The sequence below is a fragment of the Acanthochromis polyacanthus genome, chromosome 7 (genome assembly GCF_021347895.1).
Source record: "Acanthochromis polyacanthus isolate Apoly-LR-REF ecotype Palm Island chromosome 7, KAUST_Apoly_ChrSc, whole genome shotgun sequence".
Classification (NCBI taxonomy): Eukaryota; Metazoa; Chordata; class Actinopteri; family Pomacentridae; genus Acanthochromis; species Acanthochromis polyacanthus.
The window spans coordinates 9,622,526-9,646,634 of NC_067119.1; the positions used below are offsets into that span (position 1 = coordinate 9,622,526).

At 41.2% G+C, this 24,109-nt stretch overlaps 1 protein-coding gene across 2 annotated transcripts in view; it reads right to left on the minus strand.

The window, feature by feature from the left end:
- Window positions 1–2,250: 2,250 nt before the first annotated feature.
- Window positions 2,251–24,109, minus strand: part of kremen1 (kringle containing transmembrane protein 1) — a 68,049-nt gene continuing 46,190 nt past the window's right edge. Inside the window, exons 4-9 of one of the 2 annotated variants that reach the window (XM_022207131.2) lie at window positions 18,053–18,177; window positions 16,341–16,494; window positions 14,421–14,753; window positions 7,329–7,568; window positions 6,686–6,770; window positions 2,251–5,205 (exon numbers count right to left, since the gene is read on the minus strand). In XM_022207131.2, the coding sequence (XP_022062823.1) occupies window positions 5,046–5,205; window positions 6,686–6,770; window positions 7,329–7,568; window positions 14,421–14,753; window positions 16,341–16,494; window positions 18,053–18,177 (1,097 nt within the window). In that variant the 3' untranslated portion in view covers window positions 2,251–5,045. The remainder of the gene's footprint in view (window positions 5,206–6,685; window positions 6,771–7,328; window positions 7,569–14,420; window positions 14,754–16,340; window positions 16,495–18,052; window positions 18,178–24,109) is intronic. The other variant, XM_022207132.2, reaches the window with a different exon arrangement.

The following is a 24,109-nucleotide window of genomic DNA, read 5'->3' on the forward strand; positions in this document are numbered from 1 at the left end:
TAAACATGTTCTAACATCGTGTTTTAAAGTTGTTCTGTAAATCTTTCTTATTTTTTTAAGTTAAAGGCAGTTTGTCCACAACAACATATCAGCGAGGACATCATATGAGCTGGAACTGATCCACCAATTGCACAACTAATGTCCAACCAGCTGAGGTTCATCCGGTTTACAAAGGCCAGCATCAGATCTCTGAGAAGCTGGAATCTGTGAATTCACATTTTTTTGCAGGGTTAATGACTTCATTATCCAAATGCCTCTTGATTATTTTTAGCACCAATCGGCTGCCCTGAAGGCTGGGGTGAAATCCAGTGTATATAAACAGCTTTCAGCAGCATAAAGCCGCTATAATAGAAGGGAAATCTCCAGCATTAAACAGGCCGACACTTGCAATCAAAACCACTGAAGGGCATAAGAGTGCTTTAATTGCAACAGGGTCAGAGACAATATTGCAGATCGAGGCGGATCAACTCAGGCAAGTTCCTGCATGGCCAGTAAACCTCATTCACAGAGATCTTTTTCAGATTCACAGAGGGAGAGCAGCTCCTTTTCCCCTCTAACAGGCTCTGAATCTGCATGACTTCAGTAGCCTGAGCGCAGAAAGTGGCGGCCATTGTCTTCCATTCTTCTCACTTTCTTGCTCTTACAGTAACCAGACACGGCCTCCTATTGTCCCATTGTTGCCTTAATTACTGGTTGACTCGGGTTCAGGGGGATCTTCTAACTCTGGTCTCTTTTCCTCGGCTATGGGAAGGTTGACCGGAGGGGGTTGAGGCATTTTCACAGGGACCCAGAGGAGCCACGATAAGGCACAGTGCAGGATTAATGTTACAGCTGCACAATTAGAGCAAAACATTTTAAATTGAAGCATTCACTCGACACTTTTGGCAACATTTCTGTTTGTTTGCGACTGAGAAAGATCATCTTACTAACCTGGCAAGCAAAAAAGCAAAACGTATCATTACCAGGATACTAAAAGAGTCATCTCACAACCGTTCACTGGAATTTTCTTAAAGGAAATCACACAATCAGATATAATAAAATGATAAAAAGCTGCAACAAATCATGGAATAACTGTCATCCAGTCAGTTGAATATTTTGTTTGCAGATAATTCCCTCAGACTGTCCTTTAAAAGGTTCTGGGCACATTGAAAACCAAACTGCAACTAATTATTATCATCACTTATGATTAAACTGAAGCTCATTTATTTAAATAATCCATTAGTTACTTGAAGAAGGTGAAAAATGCCCATCAGTCTTTCCCAGAACCCAAAATGAAGTGAAGTGAATTCTTTCACAACCAAAAGATCTTCAGTTTACTGTCATGGAAGAGGAAAGAAACTAGAAAATATTCATAACTAAGAAGCTGGAGTAAGAGAATTTAGACTTTTCTACTTTAAAAACGTCCTCAAATCTATGAATTGATTCTCAAAGTAGCTAAACATCACATCACCAGTAGAGGGAGCAAGCAGATCATGCACAGATTGTTGTCCCATGTATCTCTAAACATCTTGCAGCTTTGTTTGTTGCTTATCTCCAGATGACTTTGAACTTTTGGGAGCATTAATAGATTTAATGCAACATTTGTGAACTTGTGCACAAATGTTTTGCTTCACAGGTAACGTCAGAAAACCAAGAGAGTTAAAGGAAACGTCTTCATGCCAAACCATGAGTCCGCTTTGCTGCATTTGCACCTCCATTGGCGCTCATTGTGAAACACTTCAGAGGATTATTTTTGCTCAGACTTCTATCAAAGCCGGCCCCGAAAAACACCTTTCATGAATTAAGAAACCATCACTGCAAACATCCTGAGCGTTCCAGCTTGTTACACGTCCCACCGTGTTTGTTTTGTTCCCGGTGTTCCAGTCGTAAAGCTGGACTCCTGCTGTTTCCTCTGAAATGTGCAGGTTGCATGCTTGACCTCAGAACAGAGGGGAGCCAATGGGTTACACATGGCACTGCGGAGCCCTCCCTCCCTCAATCTGGGAGTCATTTCACATATCTGATAGATATTTAGCTTTACAGAAAGAGGAAAAAACAAAACAAGAAGGTGGTGCAGATGTCCCACCATGCAAAGATTTTTTTTAGAAAGTCACACTGCAGCTGTGGGTTTTTGCACACAGAGCACGAACAGATTTCAAATGGAAAGAGAAAGAGCCTGATGTGATATTTGTGCTTCTCAGCGACTCGGCAGATTTTTAATATCGAGCTTGAAGGTAAAATGGAAAACAAAAGAAAAAGCACAACACGGGCTTAAGAAACATGCATACAGTGTTTATTTTGCAACCAGGACACATTAAATAAAACTACAAAGATACTTCACTTATACAAAAGATAGATTATATCCCATTCACATACAAAATAACAATAATTTACTGTATAAATTAAGATTTTCACTATTTTTGCTATTTACAATTCCATGAAAACAATGTTTTGGCCCCCTCGTGACACTTTCCCACAGGGCTTCTGGTGGTGCTTTCATGCCATCGAGCTCTACGGGACATTCACATCGACTACAGTTTGGGGAAAAAAAGACATTTTCCGCCGCTCGGAAGATAGCGTGGAATTTTCCGATTGACTGGAGGACGGGACAGAAAATGGGAGTTTGCATAATTCACCAGGCTATCCAAACAAATATGCCCTTGTTAGATTTTGACTGTCAGATTTCGTTAGCTTGTGTTTGATTTGAACGCACATTAATTTCCCATCGCTCTCACATCTATGCTCTCTCTTTTTTCGTTTTTTTTTTCTCTACGCATGGTCTGCTCTGAACATCACAGACCCAGGGGCATGTGCTCTTGCCTTGCAATAATTAACATGAGTTACAGTTGAGCAGACAGGCAGAATATAGCACAGAGTCACTTTTTCTTTTGCAAACTTGGGAAACAATAGTTCTTCATCGTTTATCAAAAGCCGGTCTGAATTCTTGAAAAGCATAAATCTTTTGGCTTTGAATGTCCCTGCTGCACGATGCGTAAAATGTGACCTTTAGTTTCAAGTGCTCAGGTTGCGGCACAAGTACATTACGTCTGGAAACTGAATAAGTACTGGTTCATCTTGAAAGCAGAAGCGGAATGAAGTGCATCAGAGTTTTCCTTATTTATCCTGCCAGTGAGAAAATAATCGGGGACTCCAGAAAAACCTCCTCAAACATCCAGTCCCACACCAGGAAAAGCCAATTACTATGCCGATGGTGCAATAGTAGATTTTGACCTTTCACAAGTAGTGAAAATGTCACAGCAGCGCACAGAAAACTGTTACAGCTGCAAACCTGCTGTCAGTTAGAGTAGCACCACTGACTGCTTTTTTTGGTTGCATCTCTGTCTGGGTGTTGTTCTCAGTCAACCTTTTGGCCTGAAATCTATGTGACAAGTAAAAGCTTGAGCGTCGGCTGCTGTTTAAAAAAAAACGCATTCCACCTTTGAGCTAAGTTGATGAGAAAGAAAAAAAAATAAAGAAAAATACTTTGACAGGTCTCTCAAGTGTTTTGCCGAGAAACAAAATGAAAGAGCAGTCATAAATATCGTTATTTCCACACTGAATTACATAATATACAACAGCATTCATCCCCTCCCCCCCTCGTAATCAAAAGACAACTTAATGTGAACAATATGTTCAGTAAATGTCCAAGACTACACATAAGAGCACACGAATTAGAAACAAACATTTCTTTTAAAGCCTTGTCTGTCATTATATGAAGAGTTCTAATCCAAATGTGGTCATTTTTGGGGGGGAGCTAATCAAAACATCTAATGTCCATCATGTATCAAAAATGTAAAAGATCCAGTGGAGACGTGTTCAGTTGTGAACTACTGGGCGTTTTCAAAAAGATGAATGCTTTCAATCACTGTACAAGAACGGACCACTTCTTTTTTCAGTTTTTTTGTACATACAAGTCTTGTATTGAAATGAAACTCTTCATATCTGCAATGATTGTGAAGAAATGCAGACCTTTGTGAGGAACCCCAGTCGACTTTGTGAGGGAAACAGATGTGAGGAATCTGAGACAAGGGAAGAGGAGATCCTTAAGGCACTTGAACAACCATCAAACCGGAAAGACTCCCACTCACAACCGAGCAAAAAAAGCCCTCAGATCTTCCCCGAGCCTCCCTAAATGGCAGTTAGTGTGCAATCTGCGCCACCCAAGTCCCCTCCTGCACCTCCACCCCGCCACACAGAGTCACTTCTCCACCCGAATCCACGAGTGAACAAGTGGGAGCTTCTCTTTTCCCGCTCCGATCTTTTGCGGTGAGCGATTCATCTCCAAAGTGCTGCGGTTATCTACTTTCCGTGTGACGTTTTTTTGTTTCGCGTCTCCTACAGAAAGCTAGCTGTCACGTTAAACACATCTCAAAACAAAAAAGAGAAGAAAAAAAAAGACAAAATGTTTCACACTTTGCATACAGATTTGAAAAAAAAAGACAAATAAATATACAACTCTTTGGGAGGATTTTGGCTGCGAGTGTTCGTCATCCGTATGAGGCAGTTAGAAGAGTTTTACAAAACTGTTACAGCATATATGTGTGTGTTTATCAAAGATTCCACTTCTTCATCCTCTCCTTGATGCTGATGAAGGTTGCCACTGAACAGAGCCAGTCGTTATTCTGCTCCGGGCTGTTTTTCGCTGCAGTGTGGAGGGTATTTTTTTGTGTTTTTTGGAGGTATGTTGATTGGTGGGGACATCCGTGGGTGATGCAAATGGCTTTCTGCATGTTAAAAAGCGTCCTTGTATGTTTGCTAGTAGAACTGCAGATCTTCCTCCGTCCAATCTTTTGCTCTCCTATCCCACACCGGCGCTCCCCGACAGCCCTGCCTGCTCCTTCTGCTGCCGAGCAGGACGGGAAGGGCCTCGCCGCTGCGCCACACATGCCGATTAGTAGCAGTACACTCGGTCAGTTGTGATTAGCCGCTCAGTTTATAGTGCTTGTTAGCGTAGCGCCGCACAGAGTTTTTCATTGTCTGAGGGCCTGCGATCCGACGGCCCCTGTACGGAGTAGCTGCGGGGTGGTGGAAACGTTTGGCTTAAAAGGTGGAGCGCGACGGGAGCGCTAGTTGCCCACCAGAGGGCTGAGGTCGCCGTGGTGGTTCTTTAGCTTCTTCTTGAACAGGGAGATGGTGGAGGGTCGGTACAGGATGATCCACGGCTCAGAGGACGCTGTGCTCTGACTGCAGCTGTCCGAACCGCTGACCGTTGGGATGTTCGGGGACCTGAGAGGACAAACGTGGAAGACAGGGAAAGAGGAAGTTAAAAAAAAAGCAAAACAGTTGAACATGACAGGGAGAGAAGTGAGGGGAAAAATGTAATATTCCACATGTACATGACTGTTCAAAAGGTTGTGGTCACTTAGAAATGTCCCACTTTTTGAAAGAAAAGCTTTTTTTTTTTCAATGAAGATAACATTAAATGAATCAGAAATATAGTCTAGACATTGCTAATGTGGTAAATGACTATTCTAGCTGGAAACAGATGATTTTTAATGGAATATCTCCATAGGCGTACAGAGGAACATTTCCAGCAACCATCACTCCTGTGTTCTAATGCTACATTGTGTTAGCTAATGCTGTTGAAAGGCTCATTGATGATTAGAAAACTCTTGTGCAGTTATGTTAGTACATAAATAAAAGTGCGAGTTTTCATGGAAAACATTCAATTGTCTGGGTGACCCCAAATTTTTGAATTTATTCTGCACAAAGGATGTCTTAATAGGTGTTATCTTTGCTTAATATGTTCACCTCACTTTATTCACCACTGTTAATGGCATTATATCGCGAAATCCTACAATGTTGCCAAATATTGTGCTTAATTTTACACAATTTGTATTCCATTTTGAAAAAAAACATTTAATTTGGGACAACGTGACAAATATATTGAAGCCTCTACAATATTTTTGGAAGGTAAGTTTGGATGGCACCAAAAAAAATCCCAAAACGTTTCTGTATACAATAAATTGTATGTAAATTTAGCATCTCATACCTACACATACAAATATCATAGCTGTACTTATCATGATACATGTACATATATACACAATACAACATACAATAATTTTATTTATGTACTTGTCCATATGTAGATATCTTATTGTTTTTAGCTTTATTGTTTATTTTATTTAACTTTTATTTTACCAGTTCTCATTTTCGATTTTGTTTCAATTTTACTTTTGTAATACTTTTTTGTATTTCTCGTCTTGCTTCTTCCATGCATTACCTCTATCCAATGACTGCAACATGTAAATTTCTCCACTTGGGGATCAATAAAGTTCATCTTATCCTATCCGTTTTATCATTTTGTTTTCAATGAAAGAAAATGGATTACACTTTTTGGCTGAAAATGTTTCAACTAATATTCAGAATTTTAACTTGTTTTCTTTCCCTTTTTTAAAAAAAATTCTTCTCTTGCCTGTGTGGCTGTGACAAGCAGAATGTGAATTTCCATTGAGAATTTGTGATAGACAGCAACACATAGCAATTATAAAGCAGTGTTACACGAAAAAAATGCATTAATTTTTGATGCCATTTTCTCATTTTTCCCTTAAAAACTTCCACACATTCTGCCTTCAAATGTGTGAATATTACTCTGCTGTTTCCTCTTCATCCAGAGCAGCGTGAATGAAGCGCACGGCAGATAAAACCTTTAAAATCTGACGTTTTGGTCGACGGCGCACACCTCCGACATCCTCCTACTTACTTGACGGTGACGTGCAGCAGCAGCTTCGCCACCATGGCTATGACGGTCAGTATGAGCAGAGCAGCCAGAGCGTAGATGGTCCACACTGCAGGGAGGGAGCAGCACAGTAACAAGACATCAGAAACCACATCACGGTAATGGAAACAAACCGAAGCAGACTGAAGAGATTAGCGAGCGAGGAATTGTTCGAGCACTGCTGGCACACCTGCTAGCAGTGTTCAGCCAGCAAATTGTCAAGAAATGTTGATACATTATCGGCGCACATCTGTTCTCTTCGGGATGAGAACTGCATCAGATGGTGGAGAAAACATTTGGGGACTCGGAGAGAATAATATTTGAAGGAAGTGGAAAGCAGAGGAAAAACACGTCAAGTCCACCCTGCGTGGCTTTGACAAGACTGCGATCAGCAGGGAGACCCAAAGTAACTTCACTTCTGAGTCACTGACAGGAAACAAACACGCGTCACGTAGCATTACTTCCATGTATGATCAGAGCGAGTCACTGTGGGACAACAGATGATTTTAGTACTTTAAGAGAAACCAGGTCATGCTATGTGGGAATTGTAGCTGAGAAACCTCCCACAGCGTCCCTGCAGAGGTGAGAAAAGTGCAGTAGGTGCAGAGTATCATGGGAGGTGACATACTAGCGCTGTGGCCGGTGGTCTCGCCGCGTCCAGGCCACTGACCTGGCATGTTGTGCTCCGGTTTACCGGGGCTGGACGTGATCACGTAGAGGATCTGGGAGGAATGTCCGTTAGTCGTGCTGTTAGATCTCTCGGTGACGCCGCCCGGCAGCTGAGGCCCCGCCGTGCTGGAGACGTCCTCCCGTTCATCCTCATCGTCTCCTTCAGCCTCCGTCCCTCCGGTGTCCTGGCTCCTGAGAGCTGAGGAGAGACGAGAGAAAGACGTGATTCAGACAGATTCAGAGAGAGTTGTTTCTCAAGCTGTCAGGAGGAGACAAGATGAAATTTTATTAATCCTGAAGGAATTTCTTGTGCCAGAAAAACAAAATGACACACAGAGATGCAGTGCCTAGTAGATAAGCAATAAGATGTAAGAACTATACATTGCTGAAAATAAATAAACTAAAATGTGACTGGAATAGAAAAGAAAAAAGTAATAATACTGAGGTAATATCACACATGATATTGAAACATTGCAAGTGAAATTATGAGAATAATATAATAATAATAATAATTGCAAAAAATAACATAAAAACACAAATTGGCACTGTTAAAGTTAAAGCTGCATGTTAACACTTTGAAATGTAAGAACAGAGTAAACATTTAGTTAATACCAAATAGAAATGCAAGTGCTTGGTTCTGCATCTTAAACCAAAATTCCTCTACTTCTTCACGCATGGTTTTAGGGTTAGAATCATAATCGACTGAATTTTACAAGCAATCATTCTAGTATCATACAGCATTAAATGACCATTTTAAGTGATTATTCAATGTCTTTGTCAGGTGCTGAGACCTGTTAAAGTCTCATCTCACTGGTATTTCCAACATCTCAGCTAAAGATAGTAGAGCTATGCATGAACAACCAGCAGGTATTTCAGCTTCAACAGTGGTGAACCTTGTTCTCAAGCCAAAAACAGCAGTATTAATAAATACAGTGATACAGCAGAATCAAATCTATTATCCTATGTTGTGTTAGTTGCTTGTAAAGCACTTTGAACTACTGCATTCCATTGGTTTTAAAACTACTATAAAGGGTGTCCTGGACTTGGAGTTTCATTCCTATGGATTGACGTAAGCTGACTTTCGCTGTAAGTCGGAACTCTGGCGAAAATGTAAACAAAAGCGTTACTTGGATCACGATATGGATCAGTTCTTTGGAAAAGCAATGAATACCACACAATCTAAGGTGGTGTGAAACTGGAGAATATTAATAAAGTTGTCTTATAGCGCAGCATGATGACGTATTTGTCCGCTTCGCTTCCCAACTACTTCCACATAACCACTTCAGACGTAACAACGAAACGGCGTATGTTGTAAACCGAGGACCCACCTATAAATACGAACAACAAAACGCTGTAGGTCGAGGACATTGTGAACTGAGGGCCCTGTATTTGCAAAGTTTGACTGCTTGGCTGATTAATTGATTGACTGAGGTATAGTTTACATATAAACAAGTTTAAAGCTGAGTTTTTTAAATCTGCGTCTACATGAAAATGCAAAAACACTACGAAAGTGCCACCACCACTTGGAGATTTAATGTAAACCCTGAATGTTGAATTAGAAGAATGAATTAGAAGTAAAACTATATCAGTGGTGGCAGTAAGCTATAAAATTAATGCACGTGTGACTTATGTGTAAACCAGTCAGCCACATGAGCATCAACTTTACCACTTTGGCCACCACTGTGCAGAATCACCTCATGTAAACAAGGGAGGAAATAGCGCCAAAAGAAACAAAAATGAATGAAGGTTTAAACTGTAAATTGGATGGATTGTATGAAACTTTGTACATCAAACATTCATGACAATAAGGATCCACTGATCGTTGTCTGTCCTACCACCATGACACATTTCATTTTTAATTTGGGCTTCATGATACAGACACTTCTGCTCTACTCTAGATAAACTTGAATGTCTGAGTAGTTTATGTAACATCAGAATGAGATCAGCATTACTATCTGTCCAGTACAGTGATTTATGCCTCTTATGCTTGTTGTACATTCTGTTGTAACGCATAACTGAAAATGAAATATTTAATTTCTCAGTAACCACAAAACAAACAACACTGTCACCAGGCAGTGTGGCATCAACTTATATCAGCAAGACTCTGCGTAGCTCGACATTATTTGCATTTCATTATCTGTGACTTTTCCACCCTTCAGCAACAATACGAAACGGTTGGAGACAAGTTTAGAGAAGACAGCGGAGACAAACCAGCTGCTACTTTCATTATTCATACAAATTCATTTTGTCCATTTTGCAATGCATAAATCATTTCTCAGTCGTAGCAGCAACAGTAGTCATTCCATCTTCTTATTAATCTTGCTAATATTACTTGCTTTCAGCCATATTGCTAAGCTCTACAGTATTACAGCTCCACACAAGGTGACATATCACCTCCTTAAAATGTGACTGTTTCTATATTTTTCTTAGCTCTAAGTTGGAGGAGTGCTGAGTGCAGCGCGGTGTGCCGGAGACACAGGAGAGGAAAAGCTCTGCCATGTTGTTGTAATTTCTACAAGTTGAGGACATAGATCACTTTACACCCCTTTAATTATTCCTGTGTGTAAACTGGGCTGTTGCTGCAAGCACGCAGCAACAGGATACATGACGCTGATCACGCTGTTGAAAGTATATACAGTCGAGGCACGAGTGAATATTTAATACTAAGTGCATTTGTTAAGAAACAGATTGACTTCGTAAAAACACTCAAGCGTGCTGTAAACATGTGGTGCTGAGGGCTTTTTTCCCTCTCCACTCCAGACATCATTCAAAAAGTGTTTGCAATAAATTCTGTTTGCCTTAACCTGCTTACAGCACCACATGGGCAGAGTTTGCTTCATAAAACAACGGTGCCAGGGAGCTCGGACTATTTCAACTCATTTATGTGTTCCCAGAGGGAAGCAATATCCCGAATAAGATCTCCTCTGCCTTTCATTTACTTCTCCTAAACATAGATGTGATTTATTTAAAATTGCAGTGTGATTTTAAGAATTTCCCTCCGAAACGCTGCCTATGAGAAACAAACTGTGGAGTGGAATGTCTCGCTCATGCTGATATTTATGAGTGTCACTTGACTCTTAAGTTTTTTTTTCTTACATCTTAATTTGCACTAAGGTTTTTAGTGACAAGCAAATCAATCAAGCTGTGACTGTAATCATGTAAATGAGATATTGCGCTGCACTTATCTGCCTCAAACATGTCTCGCAAAGGATAGAGATGTTTATACTTGTCTCCTTCAGTTGTGCCTGTGGGTAAGAAGCAAAATGAAGATATCTGTGATCTCGAAAGCATAGAATTAAAATTCTAAGCTTCAGAGGCCATATTCACAAAACATCCTCAGGCACTTAGAAGAGAAATCTGGTTTATTTTGGCTTGATGTAATTCCCATGAATGTGGCTATTGTGGCTCTGTAGGTCATGCTAACCTCGCACTCTTCATTTCCGTTGAAGAGGTTTGTGGAAGTCACACAAGAAAGCTTATGATTAGTGTTTAGCGGGTCCTGTTAGCATGAGTTTTCTGCAGCGTTCCAAACAAAGAGGATTTGAACTTTTTGTTTTCAGTCTGAGTGAAGTTAAGTGAAACAAGAAAAGCACTGAAAGAGCGCAGTATTCCGCCAAGGATGCTCAGTCGTCGTATGATTTCAGACGGATAAGTCTCGATAAGTCCGCAGAGGATTCGCAATCATGTGATCGTCAACAGGCAGCTGAAGTAGTGTTCACTTGTTGTTATAGTTACAGTGACGCTGTGCTGCTATCTTGCATGACACAGAAATCTTTAACAAATCCGTGTATCCAGACTATAAGCTGCATCACTGTCTAAATAGAATCAGTTGGTCCTTGTTTAATTTCTGACCTTCTCTGAAAATTTCGTCCAAATCCGTTGGTCCGTTTTTGAGTAATGTTGCTAACAGAGAGACAGACAGACATGCGCCGATCGTCACATAACTCCGCAGAGTTTGTTGGCGAAATAAAAAGTGGAAGTTCCTAATTTTGCTAAAATGCTTCTACTCTCGCTTGAGGTTGACTTTTTCAAAAAAGAGTTAATGTGATTGGAAACACCTTTTCTGATTAGCTTCTACAAACATTTAACTCACATTTCTGCATATTTTATTGTCTTGAATCATGGCCGATAGCAGCTGACATGAGGGAATAGTGACAACTTCAAGACTGAAACAAATTCCTGAAGTTTCCCCTCCATATTTTCCCTTCATATTTTATTTTTTGAGTAATGTTGCACACAGACAGACAAACGTACGCCGATCATCACATAACTCTTGCGCGTTCTTTGGCGGAGTAAAAATTAGCTACCTGGGATGCACATTTTGCAACTGCATTAGGAACCTTTATCTGAGGATAGTTGCTAACTGACCTGGTCAACGCAATATTTATCTGCTACGCTGAGTTGTTTATGTGTGAAGTTGCTGTTCACCGATGGGACGGAGGCAGGAAGACAACAGGATGTCCAAAAAAACAACATACTACAAGAAACTGGTGGAGTTTCTGCGCTCACTGATCTGCTGCCAACTGAGGAAGAAAACTGGTGCTGCAACTACAACCAATCAATCTGCAGCTTTGATAAACAAACCGTGTTTCGCCTCCCCAAAATCAACTGGGAAAAAAAGAGAGAAACGGGAATGAACACTGAGCTCTCCATATGTAAAATAAAATAAAAGCCATAAAAGTCTGAAAAATGTTCATTCCAGGAGGCTAATTTCTGTATTTACTTTCAGTCAGACTCGAAAACAAACATCAAAATGATTCATGTACAAATCTGAGCCAGTACAGCCACAATTGCCACATCAATGGGAAACAGGCCAGGTTGAAATAAGCCAGAGTTCTTCTTTAATTGTCTGAGTTTGGAGAAGCACCGAGAAAACCACAAGCGTTCAAAAACATACTTGACTGCAGGTGAAATTAACGTGCAACAAAACTATGGGTTTCAGCCAACAACTTGTTCAGCATTTTATTAACTGCACAATAAAGGATCACCAACAGAAATGAATATATCCATTTACCCATATGTATCCATCAATTATCCACTGAAACATTTCTACTCCACTGATATCTTTAAGAAAAATCTTAAGATGTACATGTTTTCAATCGCTTTTTGTTGCTGTCAATGGGCCTAAAATTGGAGTATTTTCCACATGAATTTTAGAAATGTATCTTGTTTAGCCTCTTTTTAATGCTATCTTTTAAACTGTTTTCATAAGTCTTCATCTTGTCGTGTACGTGTTATGTTGCTGCCTGACTGATTACATGTTAGCAGGAAAAATATCACGTTGATGGTATTTTACTGAAAGATGAAGAAATTACATCTATTTAATCTTGCTATGTACATCTTTTAGTTTGTTTTAGATGCTTCTGTGTATTAATTTACATTTTATTTAACATCAACTTCCACTCTGCCTTGTTAAACGAGTTCTCTCAGTTCTTCAGTAAAAGTTGCTCTCAGCAGCTTTGCGATTAAGTCTTAATCAAACACCCGGAACTGCTTCTAAATACTATTTGATCCATGCCTGTTCCACTCGTCCATGAATGGTGGTTGATGTTAACGCGGCGTGGGATGTTTTTTCCTTTTCACGTAATCTCTCAACCTGACTGTGATGTTCCCAGAACTTCCCACATGTTCCCCATTTGCAAACAAAATACCAGGCTTCAAACCCAGTCACAGCTGAAATGCACTGCCATCGTCATCTGAGAGCATTTATCCCGAAATTACCACTTAGACCATTCAGCCTGCCACCAAGGAGATGGTAAGCGTGCTTAGAGTTGTTACTCAGACTAACTGTTGTCTTTCTTTTTCAGCGTCCATCCTCCTTCTGTACCCGAGTCACCGTGCATTTTTCTTTATCTTTCTGTGAAAACCTGTTACTTCGGGAGGTGACCTTTTCCCATATGCTGCCTCAGATTGTATTTCTGGGCTACACAATGTCTCGCGTCGAACAAGATCCACGATGGCTGGAGAAAAGGATTGTGCCTGTCTAGAGGTCAGAGGATTCTGACCTTCCAATATTGTTTTTACTGTAACGCTACCAGGCGAGAAAAAATGACATAAGATTACAAATGGAGGCAGAGAAGAAGAAGCGGCTGCCTCTCACTGTGGACGGCTGTAAGCCTGAATGTCACCTACACTGGATTACATCAGGGTGGGCTTTGATTATTTCTCCAGATCTATTCAATCATTTATGGGGCATTCAGACTGTTCTCGGGGGAACATAATATGTAAACACCGCCGGACAACTTTTCTGTTTCCAAGTAAACCTTATAAAATAAAACATTTTGCGGTGAGATCTTCAACTTTCTGCGCACTACTTCCCGACTAAACATCTACTACACGGTGAAATTAGGATATCAGGAGGCGTGATGCATAGCATGGCGGCATTTTGTATGTAGGTGGCATAAAAACTTGCTGTGCAATTCACCAAGGAACACACACTGGAGAGGCAAAGCAGCCTGCCGCCGCTTGATAAGAGAGTGAGTTCCTAGAAAAACAAAACAGTATCTAAATATGCAGTGTCACCCGGGGCTGTGAGACATTGACTAGCAAATGAAAAGAGAAAAGGGCCTGCCAGTGGCGTGACAACCGCCTCACACAGGCAGCAGTCTACTGAGTGAGGGCTCCTATGCAAAACTCCATTATGAAGCCAGCACACATGTGATCATGCTAATGTGTCTCTTGGTGGGATAGGAGGGTGCAGTAGTTGACGCAGGTTGAACTAGACGAGCCCTCAGTAGATGGCAGAACCACGCCCAATGGCCCTATCATTCAAATATGTGTGCTTATAAATGCACTCGGTGTATGTAGGGAATGACCTTGACCTTGATCTGCTGACCTCTAACTCCACAACTGAGCAGGGGACCTTAGACCGATTAAGTTTGATTATCCTGACTTCAGCACTTGCAGAGATATCTGAACGGACATACACACACACACATACATACTTACCCAGCCAGCCAGATACTGAAGCGAATGCAGTAACCCCGCTGACGTACACGTCAGGCGTGGTTAACAAACTAATAATGTGAGTCAAGGGATTTGAAAGTCTCACCTTGGTAGAGAAGAGCAAATCCCTGGGCCTGGTTGGTGCGATCGGAGTAGAAGTACAGAATGACGAAGTCGCCGGTGATGTTCACCAGCTCCCGTGGCGGACTGCGCCAGTCAAAACGGGCCACCACCTGGTTGGTGTACCCGTCCAGTAGCTCCACCATGTCGGTCTGGTCGGAGATGTGAAAGAAGGTGAAGTTGAAGAGGATGGCTGACGAGCCGGGGACCTGGATAGTCCAGTAGCAAACACGGCCAGCCCCATATTTGTCGGGGAAGTCGGGGGAGTAGATGACTCCTGATGGAGAGGAGTAGTTCCCACCACATGCCCCAACTCGGGCTAGAAGAAAGAGCACAGTGTTTAGTTTAAGATCTGAATACTGGGTTATTTCTGGTCTTGTGAGGACCTCTTTTGTGATTTTATGACATCAATGCACACATAGGATTAGCTTTCTCCCCAAAACTAACTTCATTAAGTGTTGATGTGGATCAGTCATGATGTGACTGATCCACATTAAAAACAGTTAATATGTTCATAAAATTCATTGATTCTGTTATCAGATACAGATTTGTTCACTGTTGATAGCTCACTTAGTTTTGTAGCAACACAGCAACGGCTGACTTTTTGCTTTTTCATAAAAATGCTGAGGTATTGAGTCAGTACTCCACTTCAGAAGATGCACTGAAGCAGAATCAACAAACTGACAAAACAAAAACAGCATGAAGAGATGAAAAAGTTGCATCAAGTTAGTGATGAAGTTCACTCAAAACTTCAGTCAGAAGATTAGTAGTACAGATCTGATACCAACATGTACTTAATACCTGAAGTAATACAAACTAGAGAGCAAATGATTCACCTTTGGACAGCATGCTATCTTTACACAAACAAACCAAATTAATCAGAGTCGGAAACTGCAAGAATAAAGAAAATGATCAGATTTTCAACTTTCTGGTGGTTGTTGAACTATTCATCTGTAAAGTGCCCTTTAGTTGAAAAAATTGACCAAACCTAAACCTAAAGTTATATTTCAATAAAATCACTCCTTTTCTGCATGTCTCATTTAAAGATCAAAACATTCTCTACTCTTCGGACCAACTGTGAAGTCCTGAGTGACTCCGCTGTGACAAAAAGTCAGGTGACAAGAATTCTGTCACTTTTTGGCTGAACTGCCGGCTGTGTTTAGAAGATTGCAAACAATTATGGAAACAAATCAAATATGCAAGCAGTAATATATATATAACCTGTAGTATGTAGAGCCACCATTTTTCCAGTGTTCTTAACACCTGCACGCAATTGAAAAATGTTGTACCTGCAATTTTCCAGATACTATTGTTGTCTGCGATCGAGAAAGTTTATTATGCAAAAATCTTGCTCATTGTTGGTGTCATGATGTTGAAACAAGGCATGTGTTGTGGTTCTGTTTTGGAACAGAAATTATTTGACAATATTATAATACACCTCTCGCGCAGCTTTCTCATACATTTGCTACTAAGGTTACCGTGGTTTTTTTTTATGACATTATAACTTTGTGATACTGCACAGAAGACATTTCTGAGTTTTCACTTCTAGCCATGGTTGTGTTGTTTCCATAGAGCTGCATCACTTTACATTGCAGTGAAAAATGAGACCACAGTGAAAGTGACTGGAATAAAAATGGCCCAGAAACTTGCATATGGCTTGACGGTTAGTATATAGTAGTGTGGAAGGCTGTAGGTTTCATTAAACCTTCTAGAGATGAACTGTAGCTTAACTATACCTAACATATTGATTAAAGTTAATAACAGTAATGGAATCTCAAATTTTAGGTGCCACATCTGAGGATGACTGTCAAATTTTGTTTGTACAGAATTTTTTAGGATCGAAATCAGAGCACTGAAGTGAAAAGAAGAAAGAGTCAGACCCAGAATGACAACTGTCAATGCTCACTGTCAAAGATGATGACCCAGCCGTCTCCTCCGCAGGGCTGCGTGTGGTCGCCGAAGCAAACGTGGTTACACTCCATGCTGGGCGACTCGCCATGGTCACGCAGGTCCACTTCGTTGCCGCAGAAACAAGCGTATCCTGACTCCATACCGGCAAGCTGCAAAACACAAAATGAGTTGTGCAAATCATTGCATCAGCAATTCAAAACAAACTTGGGGCAATGCTTCCCATAATGCTATTCATTATAAATCCATTTGACACGGGTGCCACAGAGGAGAACGTTCAGGGACTCACACTGACGACTGACAGAACACATTTTGTGGAGAAAACACAAAGATTTTGACTTTTTTTCTATTTCTCCATAAAATTATACATGATTATGTAACAACTTTTCATAAACATAAAATGAGCTCACAAATACATAAAATAAAAGTAGTTTTATATGATATCTGTCTGTCATGCTACTTTTATATGAAACTGTGTTAACATGCAGTAAACTGTTCACTATATGCAGCTCCTTCTCTCTTTGAAACTTTGTGTCTCAAGCGCCCTAATTGCTCTTTCTCCCTTGATTACAAGATGCTGTAATGTGAGTCACTATAACCACAACCTCTCAGCTGATTAGAAGCCTCCTTTCAAACACACAGCTGCACACAGGGTACAGGGAATAAACCTCACAGAAATAACACCTATCTATCTTTGTAATCAAAACTGTTGGTAAACTGTTCCCGAAAGTGTCGGAGCAGGAATGTGAAACGTCAAAAACCTTCACACGTCTTGACCTCGCCACCGCCGGCCACTTGTTCTCAAAAGAGCTATTGTCCTTCGTTCAAAAGGACGCCTTTGTCAATTTTCCGGCTCTAAATGAATTCGCCCGGCTGAAGGTACTGCATCATTTCCCACTCGGCGTCTCTTCTCATGGAATAGGAATTCATGCATCGAGACGTATCACGCCACATCCTTGTTGCATTATTCCATCTGATGCAGCAACGTTTGAGAACACCAACACGAATACTTTGGGCGCAGCAAACACCCACTCTGACGCTCATCAGGCATGCTCTTTGTCAAAAAGTCACACGGGATCCAAACTTCTGAGCGCTGACGTTTCACATCTACATGGAGGACAGTGACAGTCCAAGGGTAGGCAGACGATGCCAATCTGTCGCCATTTCCTGTAACATCTGCCGAACCGAGCGGGGAGGGGGACCTGTCTGTATCTGTCAGTGCAGACGGAGCTGAACCGGATCTGCTGAGACAGAAAATCAACACCTGGCACTGTTTGCGGCTGGGACATTGGCATGCCAGATACAGAGATGAGGAAGCGCACTGAAGAGGAGGTGCCCACTGGGCTAATACCCATTCATTTCCGGCTGTCAGCTTTGATTACTCTGATGATTCGTCATCTGCTGGTTGGTTCGAAACAAGAAGTCTGACTACAGAGGGCATTGTGGCGATAACTGCCAGGACACTGCCCATAAACTGCAGATCATTTGCATAAAAGCTTGAATATTGCCAGAGACTCCTCGCGTCCATTTTAAACAAGACACAGGCAATTTAGTGGATGTTTATTCATCCAATAAGTGCTCCTTTTTAATGGCCAAGATACGGGCTACTTTTACATTTTTCTTTAATAGCACCTGCCAGCTTTAATTTGGCTCTTGGATTACAGATTTTACTTTAATTTTACACATTTCTAGTTCAGTTCCAAAACTCACCTTGTATCTCTGCTTCCTACAGAAGCTGATGCAGTTCTGGATTGTGAGTTTGTTGGAGGTTTCGCTGGTGCCGGACAGAGTCGGAGGGTCACCGCTGTCTTTGAAGCAGCCCAGGTTCCCAGGCACTATAAAGAAACAGGATAACAGTGAAAAAATTATCAGTTTCACACAAAAACTTAAATGCAATTTGCATCACATTCTGACTCTCAACACTTCTTATGCAAATACTGTGGTGCAGCAAGAAAATGTCCAAGTTTTCTTCAATTCAATTCAATTCAATTTTATTTATATAGCGTCAATTACAGTCAACTCGTCTCAAGACGCTTTACAGAACCCAAATGCCTGACAGAGATCAGTCTAAATGTGTGATGAAGTCAAACAACAAAAGCACTCAGAGAGCGCAATACTTTGCCAAGGCAGCTCAGTTGTTGTATAATTTCCAATAGATAAGTCCCAATAAGTCCACAACAGTCGATGTGTAGTAGGATCGCAATTACGTGATCATCAGCAGGCCTCTGGCGTAGTGTTTGTTCACTTGTCATAGCTACAGTGACGCTATGCCGCTATCTCGCAATGATACAGAAATCTTTGACAAATCTGTGAATCCAGACTATAAGCCGCAGCACTGCCAAAATCTAATGAGGCGGTCCTTGTGTCATTTCTGATCCTTCCTGAAAATTTCATCCAAATCCATTTTTGAATAATGCTGCGCAAAGACAGACAACGTACGTCGATCGTCACATAACTCCGCCGCATTCCTTAGCGGAGTAATTATCTACTTTATTTGGATATTTATATAATGTCTGATCAACTCTACAAAAGTAGCAAGTACGCAAATAGACAATTTAATTTTTCATCATTTATTTTAAAAATGTGTGTCAATTCAGAATGACAGCTGGTTCAGGCTAAAACCTGGTTTGTATTTCATGAAACACATCACAAACTGTGCACTCATTACTTGTCTCATGGTTTTGTTTAACTTGCTCAGGCTTTATAATCATGTTTATGATTATCACTTCACCTCATTGACCCACCCCGGAGAACAATCTACGCTGACACACTCAACAAGTATTCAGGACTCTGTTTGAAAGTGTTAGTGGGAATTGCCAACAGGCAAGCCAACTATTTGGCTTCTGAAGGAAGGAGAAGAGGAGGAGGAGGAGGAGGCATCGAGGGAGGACGAGGAGGAGGGGAAAAAGGGGTGAAAGGGACATGGATGTTTGAGTGATGGCGACAGAGAACTGGAATCTAGAAAATGCACCCAGTCAGATGTGAGAGCAAGTTCAGATTAGGAATATAACATTTTTGACATACGTGACTCTGTGTGTGCATGTGTGACGAGAGATTTCATTTTCTAAGCCTGATGTGCCAAGAAAAGAAAAAAAAAAAAGCATCATTCCAGACAGCGTTTGACAAATTGCAATAACTGGAAGGAGGCCAAGTCCAACATCTCAGATCTATATTAAATTAATTTTTTTAAGATGAATTTTAATCCATAAGAGCACGAAAGTGAAAACAGAACATTAGAGAAATTATTTAAAATGAATGCTATGGTATTGGCTTTGGACTGCTATCAGAAACATATTTGAATTGAGGTTCTCATAAAACGATGGAAGCAGCAACAACAAACCACTTCAATTTTTGTTTCTCGGTTTTGATTGTTGTTGCGGTCAGTCGTATACAAAACTGTTAAAGATTAAAATGTTTGCTTTTTTTGTGTGGGCAAAGCGTCGCAATGCGTGAAACATTCCAACAATCACAGACAGATCACCAACCAGACCGATAGATAGAAGATTCATTGTGACACCCTCCCAGATCACATTCAAACAGATGAATAAGCCTGCCTCCCTTAATCCACTGTGTATTCATCAAATACTGTGCAATCTTTCAAAATCTACCAGAGTGATTAAACACTCCAGTCTTTAAATTCAATGTAATAGCTTGAGAAGTGCCAATAAAGCCTCCAGCAGTCTTTATCCCATTTGTGATTTGTTTTCCACTGCGATTCCAGCGGGCTAACTCGTGTGTTTCATTTCAGTGCTCTGAGGTGAAACGGATTTGACAAACAGAAGTAAATCCACAATCTAAAAGTAATTTTCCCTGCAAGTTTGAAAAAAAAGTTCCTCGCCTAATTGAAAGTGGTGTCATCCAACCGTAGGGTATGAAAGGGCTTGTTAGAAAAAGGCAAGAAAACAGAACAGCAAAGACTGTGTCCATAATAGCTGTCAGTGAGAAAGAAGGAGAACGCATAAATCAAAAACATGTGACATTACAAAACATTCTTGTTCTATATCGAACATCTGCAATTTCCAGTTTCATCTTTATTGCCGAGCTCAAATAGTGTCTGCCTTTAAATCTAATTTCTTGCAAACTCCAAATGTCTGAAACTTCAACAAGAATTCAAACTACTGGAGAGTCAAATCTGATATTTCAATTATGCACAGCAATGTAAGAAGTCTGGAATATAATGACATTAGAGCTTTGGAATGTGGAACATACAGTAACCCCAGGAAACTTGTGTTCTTGAATGCAAATGCAATATAGTAACTGTGTAGTTGCTCCACATACTGATAAAAGCAAAGAAGATGTTCATTTGATCATAAGTTAGACACTACACACAAGCATGTCCTGTCTGTGCAACAACAGCGTCTTGCTTTGAGGATGCAACAAAGTTTGACAACAAGCTCAGAGGCTGTGGAGCGGTTCGTCCCCTGATACTGTACACCGACACTGTCCTAGAACCGAGGATCTCTTGAGCTTCGCCTGTCATCACACGAGCTCTGCCTGTTCTTGTGATGACAGCTGGCACCCAGTATGAAACCGAAAGACACTCAGTTCATTTCTACAAGCCTGTCATGATTCAATATATTGGTGTATTGCAAAGAAAAACAAAAAAAGGTGGTTTGGATTGAATAGTTGTAACATCACTGTAAGAAAAGTGCGACTCAAAACTGCCTTCGTGAACTGAAGTGACCCTAATAAGAGCCACACATGTGCGTTGTCTCTGGTAGATGGTAGTTGTTGCCAATGTTAAGTTTCTGACTGGCACGAAAGCCTTTCTACACGCACAGCAGATTCTGCAGATTTTTTCTGTCTATGTCCAAATGAGGCACAAAGACTCGTGGGCGAAAAGTGTGACATATTTTAGATTCCACACAAATCATTGTCCGCAAGAATGTGCACCACAGACTAGAAAAGTGACGGAAGGGTAGAGGGGAGCTGACATGAGGCAGGCTGGCAGAGAGACGGCCGCTCCCAGCGCTTCATTCGCGTTTGCTGACCGTGAAGTGACCGACGAGCTTTTGGCTGCAGCCGTGATTTGCTGCCGTGTGGAACTGTGTTTGACAGATGACTCAACATTTGAAGACAAAGTCCTCAGACTCTCTCAGACCAGCAATAAATCATGTGCAATATTCCTTTTTCAGCCCGAGCCAAGCCAGAGCTCTCTAAGTGCATTAATATGGTTGTATTTACTAGGATTCCACTGTGCCCGCTTGCAGAGTCGAGGCCTAGATTATATGACAGGTTTAAGGCAAACATGACAGTAATAAGAGTTCGAGGTCCCTCATATTTTCAGAGTGAGAGAGGACAGTGCTGTGCAAGCAGTTCTTTTCATTCAGTGCCGATACATACACTGTGAAGTGTGCAACAAGGGGAGCAGAGAAGAGAAGACTCAGATAAACACCTGGTAGGGAACCAGCAACCTCCCTCCGAGCAAGGCAGGCAGGTACCACTTCAATGGCGTTATTCAAAAGCAGAGGAAAAAATGCTACTGCGGGGCTCAGCTGCCAGATTAAAGGCAGAAATCCTTTTTTCACTCTGCTTTGACAAGAAGATTGCAGACTGCAGTCAATTTATTGTTCTTTGTCCTCTCCTAGTCCCAGAGGCTGTGAGGAGCAGCAGGTAGTCGGATCGTATCATGCCAGAGCGTTGGAGGTTTGCACCGAAGTGAAGACGGAGAAGGCAGCTTCGCAATGCACCATCCTGTGTGTTGACCCCCCCCCCCCCCGCTCCTCCCCCAAAAAAGGGTTCAGATTGTTCTTCTATGAAAACTCTTGAGCAAAGCAGTGTCTCTTGAAAACATCTGCTTTACAGGCGCAACAAGTGCAAATATCCCATGCAGAGCAACAGAAAAAACACATACAAACACACTCAGCACACTTCAAAGCTGTTGTTGGAATTTAGACTTTAACGAGCCAGAGGGGAGAAATGGAGGAAACACAAGGTGCATAAATGCTACAGTCTGCCCAGACCAGACCTCTGAAAACCTTTGGAGATCACGGCGGGAGGGGGGGACTCCTACAAAGAAAAAGAAAGTGGAAAAAACACAGAAACAGAAGACTAAAGAAGGCTACACTGCAGCCGCACTCATCGCAACCTGGCGACCTGCTGTCTGAGCTCGGAAAAGAGCAGTTAGTTCGTCTTCCCACAATGCAGCAGTGCAGCACAACGCAGGCAGGAGGCAGTGGGCAAAACAACAAAGTTCACGGGTGTCTGTCTAGCGGGGAAGAGAGACACCTCGGTCGACGCAGCAGACACAACAGCAACACCGCCGACCCAAAACACATCAGAGAGAAGGAGAACAGAACAACACAGAGGGATAAAACAAACAACATCAAACATGTGCAGCAGGCTTTGGCAAGTGCGCTTGGCAGGGAGCGCATGCAGGCAGGTTGATGAGCTGAGGGGACAAACATGTTATTAAGGAAGCATAATTACAGTTATAAATTCCTACGACATGTGCAGGGTAAAGAGCAGAAGGAAATCAAAAAGAAAAGGAGAGAGTTAAAGAAGTCTTTTCTTTTTAATGGGTGTCTCTCTTTTCAAAATAGATTTACTCCTGACTCCGTTTGCTTGCATCCGCCCTGCAAAGTGTTCCAGATGAGGCAAGACAGAGAACTCGAGGCTGAACACGGAGGCTAAAAGATAAACCTTTAAAATCTCTGCTTTATGATTACGCTGGAGGATGTTAGTAGAGAAGCTGTCCTCAGTCTTTCCAAATCCTATAATCTACAAGAAAAGCTACGATGATAATGGAAAAAATGTAGATATAAAACCCCGAAAAACATGGAAAATAAATTTAATAAGCATCCTAATTTTGCCAGTTTATATTCAACACTTGAGACCTTTGGCTTTCTATATTATTGTATAGTTATGTTATTTCTCAAAGACGGGGAGCGATAAAATGTCTTTTTGCTATCAAGGGTTAAAATTTGGGCATTAAACTAAAAGCAGTGTCAACAAACTTCAACAAAAAAACAACTGAAATAACATTTATAGCTGGTATTAGCTGCTGCTTTCAATGCTTTGAATACATGGAAACAATACACACGTGGACAAAATTGTTGGTACCCCTCAGTTAAAGAAGGAAAAACCCACAATTCTCACTGAAATCACTTGAAACTCACAAAAGTAACAATAAATAAAAATTTATTGAAAATTAAATAATCAAAATCAGCCATCACTTTTGAATTGTTGATTAACATAATTATTTTAAAAACAAACTAATGAAATAGGGCTGGACAAAATGATGGTACCCATAACTTAATATTTTGTTGCACAACCTTTTGAGGCAATCACTGCAATTAAACGATTTCTGTATTTGTCAATGAGCGTTCTGCAGCTGTCAACAGGTATTTTGGCCCACTCCTCATGAGCAAACAGCTCCAGTTGTCTCAGGTTTGATGGGTGTCTTCTCCAAATGGCATGTTTCAGCTCCTTCCACATATGTTCAATGGGATTCAGATCTGGGCTCATAGAAGGCCACTTTAGAATAGTCCAACGCTTTTCTCTCAGCCATTCTTGGGTGTTTTTGGCTGTGTGTTTTGGATCGTTGTCCTGTTGGAAGACCCATGACCTGCGACTGAGACCAAGCTTTCTGACACTAGGCAGCACATTTCTCTCCAGAATGCCTTGATAGTCTTCAGATTTCATCGTACCTTGCACACTTTCAAGACACCCTGTGCCAGATGCAGCAAAGCAGCCCCAAAACATTACTGAGCCTCCTCCATGTTTCACCGTAGGGACAGTGTTCTTTTCTTCGTATGCTTGGTTTTT